Source organism: Ochotona princeps, chromosome 16 (assembly GCF_030435755.1).
Source record: "Ochotona princeps isolate mOchPri1 chromosome 16, mOchPri1.hap1, whole genome shotgun sequence".
Taxonomy (NCBI): domain Eukaryota; kingdom Metazoa; phylum Chordata; class Mammalia; order Lagomorpha; family Ochotonidae; genus Ochotona; species Ochotona princeps.
In genome coordinates this window covers 2,717,489-2,738,303 of record NC_080847.1, presented here as the reverse complement: position 1 = coordinate 2,738,303, position 20,815 = coordinate 2,717,489, and the positions used below count along the sequence as shown (strand labels likewise).

Genomic DNA, 20,815 nt, shown 5'->3' with positions numbered 1-20,815 from the left:
AGCCAGTTGTGGGCCCAGGGTGGCTCACTCAGCCCCCAAGGACGGGGGTTTTCTGTTGTGCTCGTGGGACAGCCTTTGGTGCTGGCTGCATCAGCCGTTTCTCCCCATGTCCCTCGAGGGGCCACAAGCAGGGCTGCTGGAGTTTCACCGGTTCCCCATAAAGGTTAGGACTGCACCAAGTAGAGTACTTTATATCCTCCTTCACCAGCATGTCGCTGCTTGAGGCGCTCGTGGGCTGCAGGCCTTAGACGGCCAGGGACCCGGGGTCCTAGTGGACATAACGGCAAGGGGCAAGCTGCCTGGGGCATTAAGCCTGCTGCCTTGGTATTTCCTGGTGGCTGTCTTCAGGTAAGGCCGGCGCTACTCTGAACCGTAAGCTGTGCCACTGGCCCCCAGCTAGCCCACTGGGCTGCTCAAGGCTCCTGAAGTGTGCAGTGAGAACAGGGAGGCTGTGATGCGCGTGTGCGCGTGTGCAGTGAGAACGGGAAACTGTGATGGGGGTGTGCGCGTGTGCAGTGAGAACGGGAAGCTGTGATGGGATGTGCGCGTGTGCAGGTCTCTGATCTCGCCGCTCGTGGTGGGCAGACATCATGCCTGCCGTGCTGTCCCTCCTGCAGCAGTGGAGTGTGGTCACTGGGATTGGAGCTTGAGCCTCCTGCCCCTGCGTGGTTGGTGCTGTGTCCAAGGCCCCGGAGCGCTGGCACTGCTCTCAGGCTGACCGTCTCCAACCCCTCTGGGGGCAGGATTCCCTGTGGCCGGCGCTGCAGACCCCCCCTCCCGCGGGGCCTTCCTCCTCTTCCTTAGTTTCTGGCTTGGATCCCCAAGGCCACCACCAGTCTTCTGGGTTGTGTGCCCCGCCCCTAGAATGCCATGAAAAAGTGACACTTCCGGAACTGCTCGGGACAGGGTCTCGAGGCCCGCAGGCCCACCCCAGCTGCCCTGCCACCCTGTGGGAGGGCACATGGCTTCCGTGGGCATTTGGAGGCTGGGTGAATGCTGTGACCATGGAGAGCCTTGACACGCCACCTCAGGGTGTCTTCAGACTATGCCCAGAGCAGCTTTGAGACAATTCAGGCCCCTTTGGCCCCTGCCTCCTGGTCATTTGCCAACAAGGCAGTTTTTCCTCACCCTGCTGAGTTGTTGATTGCTGAAATTCCTGTGGGAGCAGTGGGCCACACCCCAGGAACACCTTGGGGAATCCCCATCTGTGCCGTTTAAGGGGAGAGTGGACCTCAGCTGGCCTGACCTGCCGAAATGCCTTGGGAACCACGTCTCCTCCCCCAGCTGTCCTGGAGCCCTCAGAAGGACAGGTGGCCGCTGGCTCCCTTCCGAGGAGCAGCCGGCTGCCTGGGTTTGCCCGTTTTATGTTGCACAGCATAAGCAGGAATGATAAGTGGGCAGTGGCCGGGCGCAGGGGCCACGGGGGCTGCTGGCTGAATCCTGGTGCTGTGAAGTTGTCCCCTGTGAGGGGACACAGTGGCCAGAGGCTCCTGGGCCTGGCACTGGCCTGTGGCACAGACTGCCAGGACCCAGACTTGAGGCGTGCTGGTGGACTCAGGGAAGGGGCTACCTGCTCCCACCTGCTTCTAAAGGACCTGCCTTGTCTGGGCCTGCGTTTCCTCGTCGCTGAGGAAGAGGCCCAGGAGATGACGCGCACGTCCGTGCCGTTCATGCGGCCCTGGGATCTGCTGTCGCCCTGTTGGCGTGTTAGGGTGCTGTAGGGGGTTTCTGGCTGCAAGATGGCTTTGTGAACTCTGGTTCCCTGTCTCTGCACACTGCACCCATGGGTGCTTGTCAGAGCCTCGTGACCCTGGGCTAGCCACTGCCTTGTCCCTGTCGGGGCCCGAGGTGGTGCTGCAGCAGCGCCCCCGCCAGCCTGCTGTGCCCTCTGCGGGCGTGCCAAGACGCACCTGCTGGCCCTGACCGCGCCCTCTCGCCCCATAGTGGCTCCTGGCCAGGGCCACATGGCAGTCCCTGGACGACCCCCCGCCGTGGCTTCTTCGTGTGTCGCTGCCAGTTTGTCTTCTGGCATGAGAAGTTACCAGAGAACAAAGATACCCTAAAAACTAAGCTATGTGGGTTTTATTGAATTGGTTTCTCTTTTCCTTAAAGTGTGGGGGAGAGAAGGAGAGAGAGAGAGTGTGGCCAGGGAAGTGCTGGGAGATGCTGCTTTGTCCCCAGATGGCCCTGCGCCTCACGTGAGGGCCTGAGACCCTGGCCCTGCCAAGCTCCCAGAAGCCCCCACTGCCCCTGTCTCCAGGCCTTGCTTGCCAGCACGGCACCCTGCTCCAAAGGCCACCCAAGTTCCTGAGACATTGTCCAATCCTACTCTCTGGGGACAGGCGTCCAGACCCCTCCTGGAGGATAAGGCCCAGCTCACCACCGTGCTGGCACCTCCTCGCCCATCCCAGCACAGCCAGCCGGCAGAGCCGGGGCGCACCTCCCCTGCTCAGGACCCAGGTACAGGTCCTGCTCCCTCGGCACCACACACAGCCACCTGGCCACCCCTAAAACATGTATCCAGTGTCACTTGTAAAACTCACGGGAGCCAGGCTTTTGCTTTTTTTAGTTTAAAATGTCTGTGTCTGTGTTCCAAGTAAGGATTTTGTTCGTCAGAAGCCACTATGCTGCAAGGCAGGCATGGGGGCACTTCCCGGCTTCGGGGAGCTTCCATCCTGTGCCCTCCCCTCATGGCTCCTGCTCCTAGGCTGCCCCTTCTGCGGCTCTGCCCATCCATCCTGGGCCGCCTGGCCTGGATGCTCCCTTGAGAGGGTGCGGGTGGCAGGTGTTCTAGCTGTAGTTAAGGGGGTCGGGGACTGGACCCTGGCCAGTGAGCCTCTGCCCAGTGCTGGCCCCCCAGTGCAGTGAGGGGTCTCCAGCCATAGGGTCGGTCCCACCCGGAGCTTCCCACAGCCCCCTGCCATCAGAGGGAGCATCCAGGTCTGTGTGGCCCAGGAAGGGGCCTGGTCACACTAAGGAGCCAACTCATGACCCTATGGACAAAGCACTCCATTCAGCCAGTGTTTGCCGAGCCACCTGCCAGGTACAGGGCCTGGAGCTGGCCCCCACTCCCAGAGCTCGCAGGGTCTCCAGCGAGTGCCAGGAGGCAGCTGCAGCCCTCACAGCCCCCTCTTGGGCTTTCGGGGCCACTGAGGTGCCCAGGCGCTGCCTGCCTGAAGACATGGGGTCCTACGGGAAGAAGGCCGCCTTAGCTCAGGACCCCAGCTCGAGCACTCCATCTGGTCGCCTGCAGGCTCCCACAGCTGCCTTCACTCCTCCTGTCTGCTTCCCTCTGGCTCTGCCTCCTCGCTCATACCCGAGGTGCACGAGTGCTGTCCGGGGCTTAACAGGCCACAGGTGGTGCTGCTGGGCTGCCCAGGAAGGCCTCTCGCTAGCTCACCTGGGCCACTTGCTGCCTTCCCTGTTTTTTGGGTGCCGTAGCTGCTGTGTCTGCCAGAGCCCCAGCAGAAAAGGGGACGACCTGGGCTTCCCCAGTGGCCCCAGGCAGGACTTTGTGATGCGACAGACAGGCCAGCCTGAGCTCCTGTCCCCTGGCCTCCCTGTCACCACGTCCTGGGGGGTGTCCCCCGGGAGAGGGCCAGCTCCACTGTGCGTGCTGCTCCTCCCAGGCCCCCGGGTGTCCCTGCCACCTCTGCGCACAGCTTGCTTATTGCCAGGTAAGCGGGTCCATGGCAGGGGAGCTGTGGGGTCTGCCTCTGGGCCTGGGGGACTGAGGGGTGGTGGCCGGGCCCCTGGCCCAGGGCATGTGAGCGTGGAGGGCCACAGCCTTCGGGGGGACTTATCACTGGCCTTAGGAAATGACTGGGCGGTGAAATGGGCCCTTCTGGTCCCTCCTGCTCAGGGGGCCTGGAGGGAGAAGTGGTGCTTGCATGGAAGCCCCCCACACCCCATGTGAAGAACACATCAGCCATTTTCCACTGAAGAACTGACCGCTGCTTACGCCCCCCTACCCCACACCTCCCCCAGTCCCTTTGCCCCAGTAGGGAGGCAGCCACACCCTGGTCTGTCCACCTGTGAGGCCTGATGGTTCCATACCTGCTCAGTGTCAGGGACCCCCGGGAGGACTGTGGGTCAGGGAGGGCCGAGGCCCATACCAGCCTCTCCTACCTGCTCCAGACAGCAGTCCCTGGGCCCCCACTGGGCGGTCACAGCCATACCTCCTATGTCCAGCTCACCCGAATTCAGCCTCCCACAGGCACTGCTGCCCTGCCCCATCACATACCTCGGGTCTCTCGACCATTCCCTGGTCCCTGGCAGCCGTGAGTCCCATGGGGGGAGGGATCTGAATGTCTCAGAGACCCAGCCAGTGCAGCCAGAAGAGGCATCCAGAACCCACAGCACCCGTGGCCCTGTACCCAGCCCTGCCCCTCCCCTAATGCCCCACTCCTGTGCCCCAACCCCTGGGTTGCTGCCTTGCCCAGGGACCCCACTGAGCCCTTGTGAAGCTGGGAACAGCTGCTCATGTTGATGGGGTCCTGTGCAGCAGCCAGCGTGTACACGCCATGGGTGCCCATCAGGCAGGTGGCGAGCGCCTGGCTCTGCAGCGCGCTTCCGGCCCTCTGTGCTGGGTGCTGTTGCCCTCTTCCGGTTGCCGAGGAGGCGTGGCGGAGATTACGGGCCACACGGAAAAGCCATCCCTCCTGTCTGGCTGTGTTGGGGACACGCACATGCACCCTGAGATAGCCGCCTCTGACTCCCTTGTTCACTCTTGGGTGGGATTGAGTCACCCCAGTCTTGGGGTGCCCACACCCGGTTTCTGTGATGTCAGGCCTAGCTTCTGTTCCCGCCAGCACTTTGCCCTCTCCCCAGGACCACAGTCTTGGTTTTGAAACTTGGCTTGATGTGGCCCAGAAGTGACTCCTAAACTTTCCCTTGTCCTTCCTGCCAGTGGCCGTTCCCTTCTTGGGGACTCCCATGTGCATTTGAGCTCTGGGTTTGACAGCTGTACTCTCCCAGGGTAAGGAATGTTGGAAAAACCACCACCTTGCTTGAGCCAGCTGCGGGCAGGACTGGACGCTCCATCTACCCTCGGCATGCCGACACTTAACTGATGCTCATGTCTGTCGTTGTAAACATCCACATGGCTCTTGGAGAAAAACTCCCCAGCGCTGCAGGAGACAGGGGTCCCGACGACACCCAGGACGTGGGTGGAGGCTCTCTGGGTCCTGGGAGCAGTTGGAAGCCAGAATCGGACTCTGGACTTGGCCCTCAGCCCCGCCCATTGCGGCAGGATGCTCTTTAAAAGGTGACTGCCTGGGCCGCCTCTGCGCTGGAGCTCCCAGGGGCAGCTCTAGGCCTGGGTGCTGAGTCACACGGTGACAGGACAGGCAGCGCGGGGCCATCTGAGGGCAACCCGGCTACTGCACAGTCCCCTCCCACAACTATCCCCCCCAGAGGCCTGGCCACATGTGGCCACCACCTCAGCTCCGGGTCACAGCTAGCCCCCCACATCTCTTTGCTCCTGGGTCCTCTCATCCCCAGAGCAGGGTGCCAGCTCAGGAGGGCCACGCCCATGTGCCTTTATTCCCTGGATGCACCACCTAGGCCTGGCCCACAGCTGGGCGGGACTGCCTGGACCCCCCCCCCCCCACACCGCCCACTGTAGTTAATCCCTGAGAGACCTGTGGCACAGCCCAAGCCGGCTGCTTAAAGCGACAGAAACTTCCATTCTCATGGGAGCCAGAGGCCTGGGGAGTGGGGGTGGCTCTGTCAGCTCCTGGTGGCCGCAGGCGCCTGACTCATTCCGTTCCTGGTGTCTCCCTGAGTCTCTCACGAGGACACACTTGTCTTAGGGGTCAGACCAGACCAAGGCCGTTCACCTATGATACCTGCAAAGGCCTTCCCAATAAAGCCCGCTCTGTCCCTGGTGCCCGGGGTTAAGACATGTCTGGGTTCAACCATGAGTCAGCTAGCCCAGGCCACGGCTTCCTGGGTCTGTCTCCTCTTGGATGAGCTTAGGGCCCCTGCACAGGGGACTGAATCGCCAAGCCTCTCACTGCTTAGATGGGGAAAAAATAAGCATCTAGAATATTCTAGATGATGTTGAAAGTACCTCCCACCCCACCCCTGGACAGCCCTGGAATAGAATGAAGAGCAGGAGACACAGGCAGTGGCATATGCCGGGCGCTCCCAAGCCTGCGGGCTCTTGGGGGCCCCAGCACCCCAGGGTCTCTGAGCTGCCTCAGCCTTGCTACCACTAGCCTTGCCCTCCTCCACACAGCCATGGGGAGTCTCCAGGAGTGCTCACAGGAGCTCACCCCTGCTCTCCCTGCCCCAGCCCTATATGTCTGTGGCTGGTGGCTATGTGATCCTTGCCGCCTTGTGGGGTCCCACCCTCCCACGCCTCTGCCTCCCCTGCTCCCCTGGCCAGGGGCACCCCCAGCCTTGTCCCTGGACTCAGGCTCACTAGCTGCCCCTTCCCCCACCCTCGGACCCCATGTTCCAGGCAGTGGGGCACAGAGGACGCGTTTGAGGGTCAGAGGTACCCGACACCGTTCCAAGGTCGATAAACAAGCCCAGCCGGGGTCACCTGTCTTCTAACCTCGGACTCTCCCTGGCCTCCCACAGGGGAAACTGCTGGCCACCCCTGGGGAGTCAAGGGCAGTCCTCATGCTGTTTCCTAGGGAGCAGAAGGTTAGGGAAGAGAGGGCGCCCAGGAGGCCATGGCTTTGGCTGTCTCTTGTGTAAGGAGAGATGGCAGGCTGCATCCAGAGCCACTCCTATTCGCCTGCCATCCTGTGTGGCTGCCTGGGGCAAGAATGTTTTGGGGAACAACAAGTGCAAAGACCTTGAGGCAGGAGTGAATCTGGAGCAGGGAGCAGCCCAGGAGGCCGCAAGTGGAGACCATCAGAGGGCTCTCTGATGAGACTGTCCCAGCGCTATAGGGGTCCCTACCCCTTAGGGAGCTCAGCAGCCATCAGTCCCACACAGAATACACTCACAGGTGGAACTGAAGGGTGGGGGTGAGTGAGGAGCAGCCGGGGGGGGGGGAATGCCTCAGGAGGAGCAGCCACTGGCACCCAGGTGGGAGCACCAGGCCCCATGCCTGGAGGTGAGGCAGCCACTGGCGCCCAGCCCCGTGCCCGGAGGTGTGGCACCCAGCTGCAGCTTCCTCTGCCCGTTGCTGCCTGCCTCAAGCCAGCAGGTGGGGCAGGACTTGAGCCCCACCAGGGCCGAGCTCTACCTGCTGAGTGCCAGGGCTGGCAGGCTCCAGGCTTCTCAGACTGCCTGCCACTTGCCACCCTCGTATGGGGCCAGGTTGGCCTGCCAGCAGGCACAGTCAAGTCCAGGCAGGCACCGGAGGCTTGCATGAGTGAGACCTGGCTGCAGGAGGGGCCGCCTGGCATCTGGGGTTGGAGGGAGGGACTGCAGGCCACCTGCTCCCGCCCCTCCCCCCAGAAGCGGGGATGCCTGCAGGGTGAAACTCAAGGGGCTAAGGACAGAACAGCAGCAGGCTGAGCCTGTCTGCCCTCTTGCTCCTGGGAGCCCTCGCCCTCCGTGTGATCAGGGCAGGTCCGTTGCAGCCCAGACTCTTCCTTCAGGGCGGTGGGGGCAGGGCAGGGGACGGGCACCCCCACACAAGACGCTGTCCCGTGAGCAGACACCTCACTAGCTTGGAGCAGAAGCTGCGGGCCAGCCAGGGGAAGCAGTGTGGCCGGGAAGTGGCTTGAGATTTCCGGGGGAGAGGCTTATCACTGCCTCACCCTCCACTCACCCCATCAGGAAGGGAAGATGGGGGTCTCAAAGTTCAGTGGGCGGAGCTTCGAGCTGGGTTAAGGTCCCAGGGCGTGGAGCCTGGCTCACGCCCCAAGGAAAGCCGCCTCCCTTCACCCGCCTCCCTTGACCCGCCATGACCCCTCTGTTGCCGGAAAGGCACTGTGGTTTTCTCCTCTGGTACTGGAAACAGGTGATATGCCCTTGCCCTCCAGCCTTGACCTTCAACTCTGCAGGCAGCGCTGGGCCAAAGTGCACTCCACGTTACATGTCTTTGGCTCTGACTGTGGCACCCTCTCTGGGCACCTCGTGGGGAGAAGGACTGCCGTGTCCGGGCAGGATCTGGGTCCCAGTGCGTGTCTTCTCCGACACTACCGTAACTACACCCCGGTTCTCACCCCGCCCCCTCCCCCGAGTGGCCACACGTACGTGGAGGCCCACGGCCCTCACACAGCCGTGTGTGTGGTCATAGCACCTCCACCCCTCCCCTTCCCAGGCCAGGGCCAGCACACAAGCAGCTGCTCTGAGCCCCACGTGCCCGCAGGGGGTAGGGGTCTCATCCATGCAGCAGCAGGCAGCCCCCATCCCAACGGTCCTCCACCTCCCTCACCTCGTACCTCATGTCTGCCGCTGGGCTGCCCTAACCACGATTGTGCTCGGTCCCTATGAAGAACTTGTACCTGAGGTGAGGCACGTGGGTAAGGAAGATGGTCGGGATAATGGTGAGAGGAGGAGGAGGGAGATGTGACGAAGGTAGCTGGTAGCAATGGGTGTGAAGACAGCAGTGGTGGGGATGAAGACGCTGGTGACGTCATGGGTACCATTCTTAGGGAGGACTCTGCCCCTGCAGGAAGGAGGTGAGAAGAGGGCAGAAGCCCAGGCCACAGATGGGCCTCTTTCTGCACGCTCACTCCCTGGAGGCGACTGGGCAGGGAGAAGGCCGCACATTGAGCCCCAGCCCGCTCATGGCCAGCACGGGAGCTGTCCCCACTCAGGCCTCTGGGGCTTCCAAGGGAAGCCCCTCACTGAAAGTGCCACCTCTCAGCATGTGCTCTGCTGTGCCACAGCCTCATCCACTTGACCCACACTTGGTTTAGACTAGACGCCGCCATTTGACTGGGCTGGCCCTTCTCCTGGGCAGGGGCCTCAGAGGCTAGCCCTTGGGGGAAGCCAAGCACCCAGTAGGCCTACAGGCTCCCAAGGGCATCCTCGCTGATCTGAAGGGCAGACAGACTCTGCGCAGGGAGGGAAGCAGTGCAGGGCCTCCCAGCGGTGCAGGTGACCACCGGCTGGGAGCCTCCCCGCTCCGAGGCAGGTGGGGTGCCAAGCTGTAGCCCTGGGGGACAGTCAGGAGGCAGGGCAGGGTGTGGCTAGCAGTGTGCCAGGCTCTGGTGGTGCGTGAGGTTCCGTGGCCCAGGACCCCTCCTGCTTCCCACATGCCCAGGGGCCTCGTAGCTGCTCTGGCCCAGTGCCCTCCCCTGCAAGGGTGTGGAGGCTCAGCAGACAGCCAGGCAGGTCATTGACCCACCTGTCCCAGGAGGCGGGCCCAGAGTGTGTAAACCAGATAAGGACAGCAAACAGGGCTTTGTTTTGAGGAGCAGAGTTAAAGGAAGACAGCCACAGCCCCCAGCTGCCCGGGCCCATCTACCCAGCGACCTTGGACTAGAACCGGTTGCTCATGGGTCCAGGGAGGGCCTGTGCACTCAGGTGTGGGCCTGGCCAGGGAACCTGGAGTCCACATGCCTTCTTAGGCTGCTGAGCGACCTCAGGTCCCCGTGCTCACTCACCCTCAGAGCCACTGCAGCAACTGAGGAATGGCCGGGGACTGGCAGTGCCCTCGGGGGCAGTGCCAAGCAAGTGGGGCAGCAGTGGGGGCGGGTAGCCCCAGAGACTGCTAGCCCTGCTGCGGCCAGCACAGGGTCGCCCGACGGCACTGTGTGCTGCCTTGCCCAGGGCTGACCAGGAGACTGGGGCTCCCAAGGAGCGAAAGCAGAGGGCTGCACCCACCTCAAACCATCCCACAGTGGCCCAGGAACACACTTTCCTGCTGAATTTCCAGGTGCTGTGTGAACCATGGGCCCACAAGGTCGCACTTGGAGAACCTGCCTGTGGGGCTATGTGGAGAACCAAAGGCCACAGCCGCCATGATTGGCCCAGCCGCCTCCTCCCCGTGCCCACCTCTTCCCGCTGCTACTGTGTCAGTCCCACGGCTACCTCCCTCCAACTATCTGCTCCACTCAGAGCTCGAGCTGGCACTGGCCACAGGATGGTGAGCCGTGGGCCCAGGGGTCTCACCACTGCCCATGCTGATGCGGGTCTGACACCATGGACATCACATACTGGATGGCAGCCGGCCCTGCTGTTGGCTTTCGCCTTGGGACGCCACTGGGGGCTTAGCGTGGCCTTGCCTAGAGAAGTGAGCCGGAAGGCCATGGGCTGGGCAGTGTGTACCATTGCAAGCCCATGCAAGCTCCATGCAAGCCCAACACCAACTGGGCCTGGCGCCCACTGCTTCCTATGGAGTCCCCTGCTGGGTCACCTACTGGCCTCTTAAAGACATTTGCCTTTTAAAATTTTTTATCTTTTAATGACGCAGCTATGTATCTGAAAGAGTTACAGAGACAGGGAGAGAGAGGAGCTCTTCCACTCCCCCAGGCACTCCCCAGAAGGCCGCAGCTGGGCCCCAGCTCGGCCAGGAGCGCTTGGGCCTGCATCTGTTGCTTTCCAAGGCACTTTAGCAGGGAGCTGGATCGAAGTTGAGCAGCCGGGACTTGAACCAGCATTCAGATGGGCTGCCAGTGTCCAGGCGGCAGCTTAACCCTCTGCACCACAGCACTGGCCCCAAGATACCTCCCTTTGGAGTTGGTGACTGGGGGAGACAGGCTGGTAGGGTAGTTGTACAAGTGCACTCGATTCCAAGGGAGACTGTCTGAAGTGGGTGCCTGGGAGCCCGTGTATTTGAAAATCTCCCCGGGGGTGGCAATGTGCTGCGGGGATGAAAGGCGCTGCTGGACGCCAGCTGTCTTCCTCCTACCTGACAAAGCTCAGAGAGGTTAAGTCACCTGCTCCAAGGCACAACACAGCCAAGAGTGGTGGAGCCTGAATCCTAACATGTGTGAGCCTGCACAGGGGACAGCACTGATACACACAGGCTGGGCTCTGGGGCTCCGCACATACTCTGCCCTCACCACTTCCCAAGAGGGGCTGGTGTGGTGGTACAGCGAGCTAGGCCTCCACCTGCAGTGCTGGCATCCCAGCTCAGTGCCAGTTTGAGTCCCAGCTGCTCCACTTCCTGTCCGGCTCCCTGCTTACGGATCGGGGAGGGAGTGGAGGACGGGAGTGCCTGGGAGACCTGGATAAAGTTCCCGGCTCCTAGCTGTTGCAATCATTTGGGAAGTGAACCAGGAGAACAAAGAACATCTTTCCCTTTTTCTGTGTGTAGTTCTGCACTTCAAATAAATAAACATTAACATTTTTGCAAGAGAGGGAATAATTAGGGAAGCATGGGGGCCTCCTGACCTCCCCTACCTCCCTGTGTGGTGATCCCAGGGCTCCCGGCTGGGGTCACAGGGCCTGGGCCACACCTACAGTGAGGGTCTGCCTGCTGTAAGCCCTGCCGGCCCCCAGAGTTGTGTAAACAGGAACTGTTGACGTGGCCTGCCCACCCCAGGGCTGCTGGCAGAATCGATGAGCCAGCTTGGTGTGGGCGAGCTGGCTCATATGCAGTGTGACCCCCTGGGCAAATATTAGTCCTTGTGTTGTGTGTGAGATGGGCCTGGGCTCTTCCTAGGCAGGCTGGGTCAAGGCCTAGGCTGTCACCTTCCTTAGCCTGAGACAGGCCCCTCCGGGAGGCAGGGGCCAAACCCCCTGGCAGGTACCTTTGGAGAAGAACAGTGAGGGTTCTCGCCAGTCAGGGGGCTCCCCTCCGGCCTCCAGTTCCACAGCAGCCAGCAGGGGTGCCCAGGAGGCCAGGAAAGGGGAACCAGGCACACGAGGCTGCTGGTTTGAGCTCCAGTGCCAGCGCAGCCCCCTTCCCTCAGTCCAGCCCACTCCAGACTAGCAGCACGGTGTACACATGAGGAAACTGAGGCATGGAGGAAGCGATGTGACTGCTGGCCTGACGGGCCTTCTGGAACATGCAGGGGCTTCTGGCATGGACCCGGGGGCGGGGGAATTGCAGCAGCTAAGGCCAGGGCTGCTTGGCACAGGGGAGCTGAGGTGAGAGCCATGTGCCGAGCAGTGTGCTGGGAGCTTGGTTCCTGGCATGCTGACATGTGGAAATGACCTGGGATTGTTCATGCCAGCCTTGTGCCGCCTCTCCACACCCTGGGGTGCGTGCTGTCAGAGGGCTGGGGCTGCCCACGCTGGGAGCACGAGGGTCACGTCAATGGTGACCACTTAGCCAAGGAAGTCTACATGGCTGCCCACTCTGCTTGTCAGCAGCCAGAGAGGGGGTCAGGGCCATGGCTGGGTGGCATGGGCAGGCATGGCAGGAAGCGCAACCCCTTCACCTTGTCCTCCAGCCTGTGAGCTGACCCTGCCTGGCCCTCTGCCTCAGTTTACCCATCCAAATCCCTGGGAAGCTACAGACCTGGAGCCCAGGGATGAGGAAGTGGAGAGGGCAAGCCCCCTCTCTCCCTGACTCCCAGCTTCCAGCTCCAGGAGGGAGGGTGCCTCCCAGGCCACAGGTGTGACTCCCACCACCCACGCCAGGCCTGATGTGGCCGAGACCGCAGGGAGGCCTCCAGCCTGGGGTCACAGCACACACCTCCTGCAGGCTGGCGGAGGAGCAGAGACCCAGACCAGGAGCAGGGCACTTCCCGCTCACCCTCCACTGTGTGTGGAGTCACCCCATCATCCCCATGGGCACTGCTGCGAGGACCCCAGGAACACGAAACCAGAAAAATGAGTGCTCCTTTCTGGGCCCTGAGGGTCAAGGGCTCTAAGAATGATGAGACAGCAAAACATTAGACCAAGCCCGGGCCCTTCCGGCGAGCAGCGCCGAGCCTGGACCCCAGCAGAGGCAGGGTTGCAAGCGGGAGCCCTCCTCACATCTCCCAAAGCCTAGGGTTCTCCCCCTCCGAGCCAGCAGCCCACGCACACTGTCACCTGGGCCTGTGAACATGCTGGCTGGGCTGTTCCCCCCCTCTTCCCCAGGGCCGCGCCACCCTGAGCCACGCAGGGCCAGAACCCCCTGGCACCAGGGGCAAGACCAGGGTGGGGAGATAGGATGAAGCCACTGCAAGGTCCTTCGAGGGTCCAGGCACTGGCTTGTCCTTGTGCCATTAAGCATGCAGAATTCTCGGGCGTTAGAGTGACCACCAGCAAGCCGGGTGTGCAGCACAGGCCTCAGCTGGGAGACAGCAAGTTGCCGTGGGGGGTCTTTAAGATTTTAACCTTTTGTTTTTCCTAGATTTTTGTCCTTTTGGTTCCTTTGCATTCATCTTGATTTAAAAAGCAAGTTTACTAGATACTGTTTTTTGACCGCTGAGCAGTATGTGTGTTGGGGGGGAGTCCCCTTTAAAGGCCCTGGTGCAGGTTGCCCAGAGGCAACAGTGTGGAGGATGGGTGTGGACGCCGACCCCAGCCTCCCTCCTTCCCTCTTGGCACAGACGGAGCACCCACTGTGTGCCGTCACTCCTCCAGGCTCCGGCCATACAACAGCAAGGGCCAATCCCGTGACCTGGCAGGGGCCTGTCACTCAGCCCCCGCCTCACTCCCCACCCCTTGCAGGAAGCTGTGGCCCAGCTGGCTTTGGGGCCAGGACATGCTGGTGCCCAAGTGGCAGGGTGTCAAGTGAGGTCCAGCTGGAACGAGGGAACAGGGATGTTTCCTTTACCTTAAAGGGCCCCCACCCCATAGCACCTGCCGCCTCCCCTAGAGAAAAGCCAGGTAGGCTCTCTCGACGGATTCCAGATCCTCCTCAAGGACTGGGCCCCGGTGACTAAGTCCTGGAGGAGGGAGCTAGCAGCCTGAGGGGAGGCCACCCACCAGCCCCTGGCCAGCTGCCCCAAAGGGGCCCTTTAAGGCTGGCCCTGGGGCACTTCACGCACCCCAGTCCCTGCTGACTCACGCTTATGAAAGTGATTTTCCTGGCCCCGCCCACCGCCCGCCCTCAGGCCGCCTCCTGTGAAATACCCTCTTCCCGCCCAGGCCGCGCTCACAAATTCCCACAACTTCCCAGGTGCCCCGACTCCCTGGCCCCCGCAGGGCCCGACCAGGCCAGGCTCGCCCGTCCCTCCACGCGCCGGCCCAGCAGGTGAGTGACCTGGGCAAGGCCGTGGGGGTGGGAGGCGATGGCAGGCCGGGGGCAGGAGTGGCCAGCCCAGCCCAGCCTACCCAGTAGAGGGTCTGCGGGTCCCAGAGCCCTGCAGGAATCCCATGGCCCCAGAGTGCCCCGCCACGATTCTCTCACTCTGTTCTGGCCAGTCATGCCCCCATCCAGGTGCCTGAGCACCCCAGGTCTCCACAGCTGCTGGCCACTGTCACCCCAGCACAGCCTGGCGCGCGTGACCATTGCTCCAGGCAGGAAAGGGGAGGTGTGGCCACTGGGCTTGCTGCCCAAAGTCCCAAGGCCACTGGGCCCAGAGCCAGGGTAGCTGCTTCCTCCGGGGTGCTTGGATGAGCTGAGATGGAGGACGGACTGCCCAGGAACTCCGGGGCTCACAGAGATGGGCAGAGGGTGGAGGGCCCAGGCTGGCCAGTGCAGGCCCCTCCTCATCCCACCCTCCATCCCTGGGGCCTCACGCTCTGTCTCTGTCTCTGTCTCGTGTCACTGTTACTTGCTGTCCTGCCCAGCAGCGAGCTGCCCCCTCATCCTTCCTCTGTCCCTGGGGATGAGAAAATCCACCTGTCCGGGCATCCCTGGATGGCACAGCGCCCCATCCCTTTCGTGACTGGCTGCCGTGAAATCTAACTTGGCAACTTCTCTGAGTTCAGAGTTCTCAGAGACTTCAGCCCATGGTGGTGGTGATAGCCGGTCAGCTGGCGCCCGGCGCAGCCACAGGCCCAGCCTGGGAGGACCCAGGCTGAAGTGCTGGGGCTCTGGGGTAGCCTCGTGCACAGGAAGTGACCGCTCTGGTCCGGCCCCTGGGTGGTGAACTCACTGGTACAGCATCTGGAAGGTCCCTTCCTGCAGGGTACACAGGACTGGCAGCTGCGCCCCAGCTTCCCACAGTCACATTGTGTTTATCCAGACCCAGGCACTCTGTGGAAGGAGCCGCTGCACTGGGCCGTGGGGCACAGAGCAGACAGCAAAGCTGAGGCAGACACCCCAGCAGACAAAAAGGGCCCTGAGAAGCTCTCTGGGCCTCAGTTGTTCCCATCTGCAATATGGTCATGATCAGCAGGGACTCGGAATGGCCCCAGTGCCCCAGTCTGAAGCGAGCCTGGTGCCTGGCCCACCCCACAGGGGCGCTGGGCTCTCAGCCGTGGGTGGCCACTGTCCCGTCCACCGTCACCATCGCAGGTGGGCCCTCAGCTCCGCCCAGCTAGACAGCAGTAGGCTCTGCAAGAACTGGGCTTAGCAGGCTGTCAGGGAGAAGCAGAGATCTCAGATGCTGGGAGCCCCACAGCCTGCCTCCCTGCTCCCCGGAGGCATCCCCTGCTCGGCTGGCTCCCTGGCCACCCACTCGCCGTGTCTGCATGAGGCCATGCCCCCACCAGTGCACACAGCAGAGAGGGCACAGCTGGCCTAGGAGGCTTTGTCGGGGTGGGTGGGTCAGTCTCTCACTTTCCCAAATCCAAGCATTCACAGACAAATCCTGCATCTGGGTCTGGAATCCCAGGCCCAGCCACTCGGTCGTGCAGGTCCTGTGTTCCTACAAGCCTCTGGTCTCCTCTGGGCTATAGACCAAGCCTGGGCACAGATTAGCCTCTGGCCTGGCACCTCTGAAATGGGTGTGAGGGAGACATGAGAAAACCCAGGGCATAGGCATTGAGCACGTAGTAAGCGCCAGCTTCCCCTGCCCACCCATCTCGCAGGCACCATGGGCACTGCTTGGGGCCCTGGGACCACCAAGTTGCTCCAGGCCACCAAGGGTGTGTGGGAGTCCATTGGGTCCCTGTGGGCGATTTGGGCCTGTGACCACCAGAGGGCGCCAGTACACCAGAGACGGCAGGGACAACCTGTGTGACGGCCAGTCCTAGCCAGTCACCAGCTTCCAAAGTTTGTCCAAGTCCGCCAGGGGCAGGGGAGCCAGGGGTGGCCACACAGGACCTGGGAGATGACCTGACCAGGCCCCGTCTCCCCTCTGCCCCCCCAGGTCAGCAGCCAGTGGCAAGTCTGTCACCAGCTGCAGCCATGAGCTCCTCTGTGCAGGACCGCCTCAGAAGCAGCAGTGCCGAGCCCCTCCCAGTGGTCATCATCGGTGAGTGTCCCCCGAGCCCCTCGCATCTCGCGACCCCGGGCCTGGGTCAGCCGCCTGGCATTGGTCGCCTTGGTTACTACCCGGCCAGTGCCGTGGCCATTGCTGAATACCCTGGGGTGGGGGTGTGGCACAGACACATCAATGCCTGGGGTCCTGTCCCAGCTCCCCTTCCACGTCCTCTTCCTGTGTACACACAGCCTAGCAGGCAGAGGTCCAAGGACTTCAGCCGTCCTCCATTGCTTTCCCGGGCCATAGGCAGGAGCTGGATCAGAAGTAAAGCAGCCAGGACTAGAACCAGTGCCCACATGGGGTGCAGGCTATACTATGGCACTAGTCCCTTAAATGTTACTTTCTAGAAATGAAATTTCTAGAAGCAGAAACAGAATTGTGCCGGGGTGGTCCAGGGAGGAGGGCTGTCCTAAGCCTGTGCCAGGAACCCTGGCTGTGGCCCATAGTCCCCTCCCAGGTCTGTAGGGATGGGGACAGATGCCCCTGGCACGCAGGTGGCGTGTCCTCTTCACCCTTCATGGTGCAGTTGAGGCGGCCGTCCCCTGTGGCGCTCTCGGCCCAGGGCCACAGCTGTCAGCCCAGGGGGGTGACAGCAGCTGAGCTGGCGTGGTTTTTGCCTGGTGCTGGGTTTGAGCCTTGCTCTCTTCACAGGCAATGGCCCCTCGGGCATCTGCCTGTCCTACCTGCTCTCGGGCCACACGCCCTACGTGAGGCCGGACGCTGTGCACCCACACCCACTGCTGCAGAGGAAGCTCGCAGAGGCGCCAGAGGTCTCCATCCTGGACCAGGTTGTTGGGGACACGCCTCTTCTGTGGTCTCATGGTGGGGGGCGGCTGCTAGACCCAGGGCTCAGCCAGGGCTGCCGGGCGCATGCACAGGATCTCCCTGGACACCTCAGCCCCACCCCACCCCAGGGCCTGTGAAGCCCCTGCACCCCCTCACCTGCCTTGCTCCCCGTGGGCACCCCTCCAGGCAGTGCCCCGTCTCTCCTGAGCTGGGCCTGGGCCGCCCACACCAGTGTTTTCTGGACACCTGCTAGGGAGCAGCGGCTCCTCCGTGGACCATGCAAGGGAAACCTACTCCCACTCCTCCCACGTGAAAGACCGCCGCACAGCTCCTGGCTGCTGCACGCCCCTCTCCCGGGGTCCTAGAGAGACCCCAGCCCCAAGGCGAGGTCCCCGCAGCCCCGCTCACCTGCATACGTAACCCCCCCAGGACCTGGACTACTTGTCTGAGGGCCTGGAAGGCCGCTGCGAGAGCCCCGTGGCCCTGCTCTTCGACGCCCTCCTGCGCCCAGATACCGACATTGGGGGCAACATGGAGTCCGTGCTCACCTGGAAGCGGGAGAAGCAGCGGGCTGTGCCCCACCTGGTCCTGGGCCGCAACCTCCCAGGTGGCGCCTGGCACGTGAGTGGTGGGCCAGGGGTGGGCCGAGGCTGTCATGCTCTTGCCCCCCCTTCTGACTCCTGCACATCCTCATCCTCCCTCACCCACTTCGGGGCCTGCTCCTTCCCACTTCGCACCCTGCGGCCCCCGAGGGAGGGGGTGGACTTGGGTCGGAGAGCTCAAGGCCAATGACGCCCTTTTGTGTGCAGTCCATCGAGGGTTCCATGGTGACCCTGAGCCAGGGCCAGTGGATGGGGCTCCCAGACCTGCAGGTGAAGCACTGGATGCAGAAGAAGCGCAGGTGAGCCTGGACGCCAGGGCTGGGCGGGCTGAGTGCAAGGAGTTAGGTGCAAGGGGCTGGGCGAGCTGGACACAAGGGGCTGAGCGCAAGGGGCTGGGCACAAGGGGCTGGGCACAAGGGGCTGGGGCTGGGCACAGGGGCTGGGGCTGGGCGCAGGGGCCTTTGCCTCCTTCCCTCTCCAGAGCTGAGAACGAGGCTCCGGTGGGGGCGGACTGGCCAGAGAGCATGCATGAGCAGAGCTAGTCCCGCCACCTCCCTGAGCCCCTGACCATGGTCCCTGTCGCACCCTGGCCTCTGAGGAGGGCGTGACACCACACCCTGTTCTCTCCCCCCCCCCACTGCCAGCTTCCCTGTACGTGGCTCCCCTCTGCCACTGTCCCTACTGCCCTGGGGCTGAGCGAGCGGGTATGGTAGAGCTGCACGTCCTCTGACAAAACACTCTGAAGGCTTCTGTTTGAAAACCGGAATCACAGCACCTGAGAGTCAACATGGAGAAAGTGAAGGCTGGGCCCCAGCCCCGGCCAGAGAGGAGCCCCGAGGGCCCAGAGAGGAGCCCGGCCAGTGAGGAGCCCCGAGGGCCCAGAGAGGAGCCCAGCCAGAGAGGAGCCCCGAGGGCCCAGGGAGGAGCCCGGCCAGAGAGGAGCCCTGCCAGAGAGGAGCCCCGAGGGCCCAGGGAGGAGCCCGGCCAGAGAGGAGCCCCGAGGGCCCAGAGAGGAGCCCGACCAGAGAGGAGCCCCCAGGGCCCAGAGAGGAGCCCCAAGGGCCCAGAGAGGAGCCCCAAGGGCTCAGGGCCTGCCCAGTCCCCTCCATGTGCCACAGTTCTTTGTAACAGGGTTTCCAAAACCCAAGGAGAGGGAGACCTGAGAAAGAAATATCCCAGAGTCCCCTGGAAAGAATGACAGGATGATGGGGGCGGGAGGATGACCATGTGGTCCCCACCATGGGCGCGTGGGCTTGAAGGCCACAAGTCCTTCTGGGGGATACTTGGCGTTGTCTCTAGTGTTTGAACAGGAGTGAGATTCGGTGCTTGCCCCTATCAACTCCCACATCCCTGCAGCAGCCAGGGCCAGGGCAAAGTCAGGAGCCCACAGGCCATGCTCTGTGGTGCCAGAGACAGCAACCTGGCAAGGCCCCACCCTGCCACCTGGGCATTCCAGGGCCTGGCCTGCCACAGTGCACCGGCACGCATGCCCCACATGTAGGGCACTCTAGAGAAGTGTGCAGCTCACCAGGTGTGCAGGGCGGGGGCTCAGTGTGGGCACACCCAGCCAGGAGCCCCGACACCCTCCCCACCGCGGGCCTCACCTCCCCACAGGGCCAGGCCCTCTCCCCTCTAACTGCACGTCAGGCTTCCCTCTGCCGGAACCGTGAGCATCCAGGCCTGTGCCTGAGGCCAGCCCCCAACTCCTGCCATGGGGGGGCTGCGGCCCTGGGTTTTCTCAGTGGTCACTCAGGTCAGGAGCTGACCTCAGCCCTGGAGGCAGAGCTGCCATGCAGCCCCAGGACCTGCGCCTGCCCTGGTCACCCCTCCAACACCAGCCCTTCTCGGTTGCCACTCACAGGGGCCTTCGCAACAGCCGGGCCACGGCTGGGGACATCGCCCACTACTACAAGGACTATGTGACCAAGAAAGGGCTCAGCCGCAGCTTCGTGTCAGGTGCTGTGGTGACAGCGGTGCAGTGGGGCGTGGCTGAGCCAGGAAGCTCTGGGCTCCCGGACTGTGAGCCCCTCTTCCGGGTGAGCGGCTTCCTCACCTCCCAGGACCAGAGCCAGCGGCCCTTCTCCCTGTGCGCCCGCAATGTGGTGCTGGCCACAGGCACCTTTGACAGCCCCGCCCGTCTCGGCATCCCTGGGGAGGCCCTACCCTTCGTGCACCACGAGCTGTCGGCCCTGGAGGCAGCTGTGCGGACTGGCGCCGTGGGCCCGGGCTCGGACCCGGTGCTCATCGTGGGAGCAGGGCTGTCGGCAGCTGACGCCGTGCTGTTGGCCCGCCACTACAACATCCCGGTGCTGCACGCCTTCCGGCGGCCAGTGGACGACCCCGGCCTGGTGTTCAATCAGCTGCCTAAAATGCTGTACCCCGAATACCACAAGGTGCACCAGATGATGCGGGAGCAGGCGGCGCTGGCGCCCAGCCCCTACGCTGGCTACTGCAGCCTGCCCGAGCACCAGCTGTTGCTCTTCAAGGCCGGCGGCCAGGCGGTGCTCCAGGACCCACAGGGAGGCCAGGCCGTGTTCGGTGTCTCGCTGGCACTCGTACTCATCGGCTCACACCCAGACCTCTCCTTCCTTCCGGGTGCCGGCGCCACCCTGGCCATGGACCCTGAGCAGCCGCTGAGTGCCAGGAGGAACCCCATCGAGGTGGACCCCTTCACCTATCAGAGCACGCAGCAGGAAGGCCTGTATGCTCTGGGGCCGCTGGCTGGTGACAACTTCGTGAGGTTCGTGCAGGGCGGAGCCCTGGCTGCCGCCAGCTCCCTCATCAAGAAGGAGAGTGGCCGGCCACCCTAGCACCAAGCCCCGCAGCCGGCGCCACCGCCGGCCTGGCAGCCAGGCCCTGAAGACAGGGCGCTCAGCACAGCCCTGCTGCCTGCGGGGCCGTCCCCATGGGCCGGAGAGGCGAGCCGGCCTCCTGGGCCTCCTGGGCAGGACTCAGGAAGGAGCGGGAGCCCAGGCTGGCCGCAGCACAGACCAGCGCCTGTGTTGGAAGCAATGCCACAAGCTGGGCCTCGACCTGGGATGTGGTGGGGGGTGGATGCTGCCAGCAAGGGGGAGGGACATCGGGGCCAGCCTGGCACCCAGCTGGGAGGACTCCAGGCCCCCAATAAAACCCTCCAGCCCTGAGCCTGAGGACTCTGCCTGGGGAGCGGCTGGGAGAGGAGGGGCAGGGCTGGGACTGCCTGGCCCAGGGGGGATTCCTGGAAGGCTGGGCTCGAGGGACTGGCAGGGGAGCCAGTGTGTGGGCGCGGGTCCCCGGAGCCGCCGTCGGCAGAGGGCGCTCCCGGCCCGCTGGTCA

The 20,815-nt window shown here is 63.3% G+C and overlaps 1 protein-coding gene across 1 annotated transcript; it reads left to right on the top strand.

Annotated features, from left to right (window-relative positions):
• The first annotated feature begins 13,870 nt into the window (after positions 1-13,870).
• OSGIN1 (oxidative stress induced growth inhibitor 1) lies at positions 13,871-20,643 on the top strand. Its single transcript, XM_004584057.2, has 6 exons — positions 13,871-13,993; positions 15,999-16,103; positions 16,764-16,900; positions 17,328-17,519; positions 17,708-17,799; positions 19,362-20,643. Exons 2-6 carry the CDS (start codon positions 16,037-16,039, stop codon positions 20,308-20,310), a joined length of 1,437 nt encoding a protein of 478 aa, XP_004584114.2. The 5' UTR covers positions 13,871-13,993; positions 15,999-16,036; the 3' UTR covers positions 20,311-20,643.
• The last annotated feature ends 172 nt before the right edge of the window (positions 20,644-20,815 follow it).

Excerpts from the sequence above, each read along its gene's own strand:
- OSGIN1 (XM_004584057.2), top strand. The coding sequence starts at position 16,037 with ATGAGCTCCTCTGTGCAGGACCGCCTCAGAAGCAGCAGTGCCGAGCCC. Across the intron at positions 17,520-17,707 it reads TCCCAGGTGGCGCCTGGCAC|TCCATCGAGGGTTCCATGGT; the intron begins GTGAGTGGTGGG and ends TTTTGTGTGCAG. Across the intron at positions 17,800-19,361 it reads TGGATGCAGAAGAAGCGCAG|GGGCCTTCGCAACAGCCGGG; the intron begins GTGAGCCTGGAC and ends TGCCACTCACAG.